The sequence below is a fragment of the Perkinsus marinus genome (genome assembly GCF_000006405.1).
Source record: "Perkinsus marinus ATCC 50983 genomic scaffold scf_1104296952158, whole genome shotgun sequence".
NCBI classification, from domain to species: domain Eukaryota; phylum Perkinsozoa; order Perkinsida; family Perkinsidae; genus Perkinsus; species Perkinsus marinus.
The window spans coordinates 126,025-128,564 of record NW_003208985.1 but is presented as its reverse complement, the minus strand read 5'-3'; the positions used below and the strand labels follow the sequence as shown (position 1 = coordinate 128,564).

Below are 2,540 nucleotides of genomic sequence, written 5' to 3'. Positions count from 1 at the left end.
GGTAGGTGAGCACGGTATTAGGATATACGGTTATTCGGGTCCGTCATTTTGTAAGCTTGTATAACGGCAGTAGATGCTGCAGAGGCTCGTAGATCGGACACTTATGGCGGTGAGGAGGAGGAGGTAGCACTACCCTAGAGGGTTTAACTTTCGGGGATGGTAGCCTATCTGTATCTGTGGGGTGCGTCATCTTCGTTGAGAGTATCCATTTGGCGAGATGTTTTTGTCTCTATGCTGTGATCTTGGAGTGAAGATATTCACACCGGCAACTACTTGTGTTAGTCTGGGTGAATCTTCGCTGGTTTTTCAAACATTATCCCAACACTGTTGATTGGCAAGAACATAACTCGATAAGAAGTGTGTTGTGGCTTAGTTGATATCTAGGAGCATAGACCAGCGTAGTGCAGTCATTTTCGTTATATTGAAGATTTATCAGCTCTATTATAAGCCGTTTATCAAAGTACATCTATAAAGCATGTGAACGGTATGGTGATGTTCTTTCAGTGGTCGTTGCTTCCTGGTGATCGTGATGGCCATCGATTGGCTTTACCCCCGTGCTTTCCTCCAGAGTGTCAGCTCCTGCTACCTTCCGTTGTAGAGCTACTCCATCAGTGAGAGTCGTGCTTCGCTCCGTTCAAAATATGTATTTTTTGTTGTTTTTCAGGAAGCTATATCACGACAGATCTGCCGTGAGTAGCGAGACAGCGGTGTATCTGTTGAAGGTGTGGGTGATGCTCTTGCAGCCGTGGGGAGCTGGTGAGCTCTTGGACCTAGTTCGGGCATGAAAAAAATCTTTCCATGACTAAGGTGCTTGGATCGGTACCTCATCGACTGTCGACGTGGACGTGTGGCCGTACTATGTGATGGCTATGCAATGTTTGCTGCGAAATCCTTATTCGTTGCAACCGTTACCATTGTAAGCAGCTGGTACTACTGTTTCTGTCTGTGAGGGTGTATCGGGCAGGTACTACCCATTGATGGAGATAGCGTTCAAACACCCCGCAGTGAGCGGCACTTGTGAGGATATGTTGGTCGAAGGCGAAGATGATAGAAAATTCTTCAACTCGACTGAGATTTACAGCTTCGTGAGTGGCTTGTGCGACGGCTGTACGCAGGGAAATCATTATCCTAGGTTCACATGTTGGTCGTCCTTTTTGAATGCATTGTTAATGATCGGCTCATGTCGGAAGTAGCGATGAATTCCCTACCCCAGCAGGGAGGAGGCAACGCTGTCTTCGCTAGCCCTAATACTCTTGCTAAGTCATTCGTGGACGAAGTACGTCTGTGATGAAGTTGCTGACATTTGAGTGCCTCCTGTAGGTTTATCCGGCCTACCGTGCATTGCTTAGAAGTGGATCGTTCGTGCCTGACTTCAAACACGATATTAAGCGAATATCACTTGCAATGAAGGTAGGTGCCAGTCTCTATTAGATGTGCATGTTTGCGCAGGTCTCTTCTTTCTGGGGACGGACGATTCTTGTTACTGGTCGTCAAAGTGCGGCGTCGGCTACGGCAAAAAAAGGCGGAGCGGAGGTAACTTCATCAGCACATTATGTTCCGCAGCTGTTGCTGAAACAGAATAACTTGATTATATATCATGTTTTCGTTTTTTGGAACTCGCTGTCCTTGATTGTTTCCCCGAAGAACACATCAGACTCAAGTCCATCAAGCTTGCTGTATCATTTTCTCTGTAAAAACCTATTTCTGATGGATCTGAATTAGGTTGCCCTGTGAGATTGGCAGGCATCATTGCTGCTGTGTTCAGGAGTCGAAGTTGACTCGTCTGAAAGGCATGGTCGAGCACGCCCTCTTTGCTGAAGACAGCAGGGCCGACCAGCCACTGCCGAGTCTGCCTGCAATCTCCTCGGTTACACCGCCGAAGCGAATTTGTAAGGTTGTCATTTTTTGTAGAAGTTGATGAGGATTTTTGGTCAGCGTTTGAGGATTCCCCACCTGCTGGTAGAATGGAAGCAGCAGAGATCACCAACCCCTTGCCACAGAGTCGGGTAACTGACGTCAGCTACAATCGTCCATTGAAGTGAGTGGGACCATCAACCTTGTTCCAAGTCCATGCTCAGGTACCGAGGCTCTCGGTGGAGTCGGCCGGTCGCTAGGATCGAATTTGAATGCCTCTTGGGGCCTTGTAAGAACATGGCTCGGAACATTGGACGAGTGTTGGGACTAGACCCTGTTGCTACTAGTGATGGGCGAACTGAACCATACATAGAGTGGACGAGGTGGGTCGACTTGATGACAGACAGTATTTCATTTAGTGTGTCAGGTCCCTTTGTAGCGCCCGTGTACTATTCTGGTTAATGGTTTCCTTGTGGCTAATTGTGTCGAATGCAGTAACTGACTCGTTCATTGCATGGGTCGGCCCTGGTACATTATGTCTTCGTTGTTTATGGATACTACTGTTAATGATTGTAGCCTACCGATATTGGACGGCTCCCTGACTGGTTTCTAATGCTTTTGCTCAAGCAGTTGCGTAATGAGGTTAGGAAGGAAATTGGAGCGGCTAATAGCCGCCGGCTATGATA

General features: G+C 47.6%; 1 protein-coding gene across 1 annotated transcript; it reads left to right on the top strand.

Annotated features, from left to right (window-relative positions):
- Positions 1–731: 731 nt before the first annotated feature.
- Positions 732–2,114, top strand: Pmar_PMAR021714 (hypothetical protein; the record flags this gene model as incomplete). The annotated part of the gene is made up of 9 exons (XM_002777202.1): positions 732–756; positions 808–916; positions 965–1,085; positions 1,133–1,276; positions 1,321–1,410; positions 1,450–1,533; positions 1,766–1,889; positions 1,936–2,006; positions 2,079–2,114. 9 exons carry the CDS (start codon positions 732–734, stop codon positions 2,112–2,114), a joined length of 804 nt encoding a protein of 267 aa, XP_002777248.1.
- Positions 2,115–2,540: the final 426 nt, after the last annotated feature.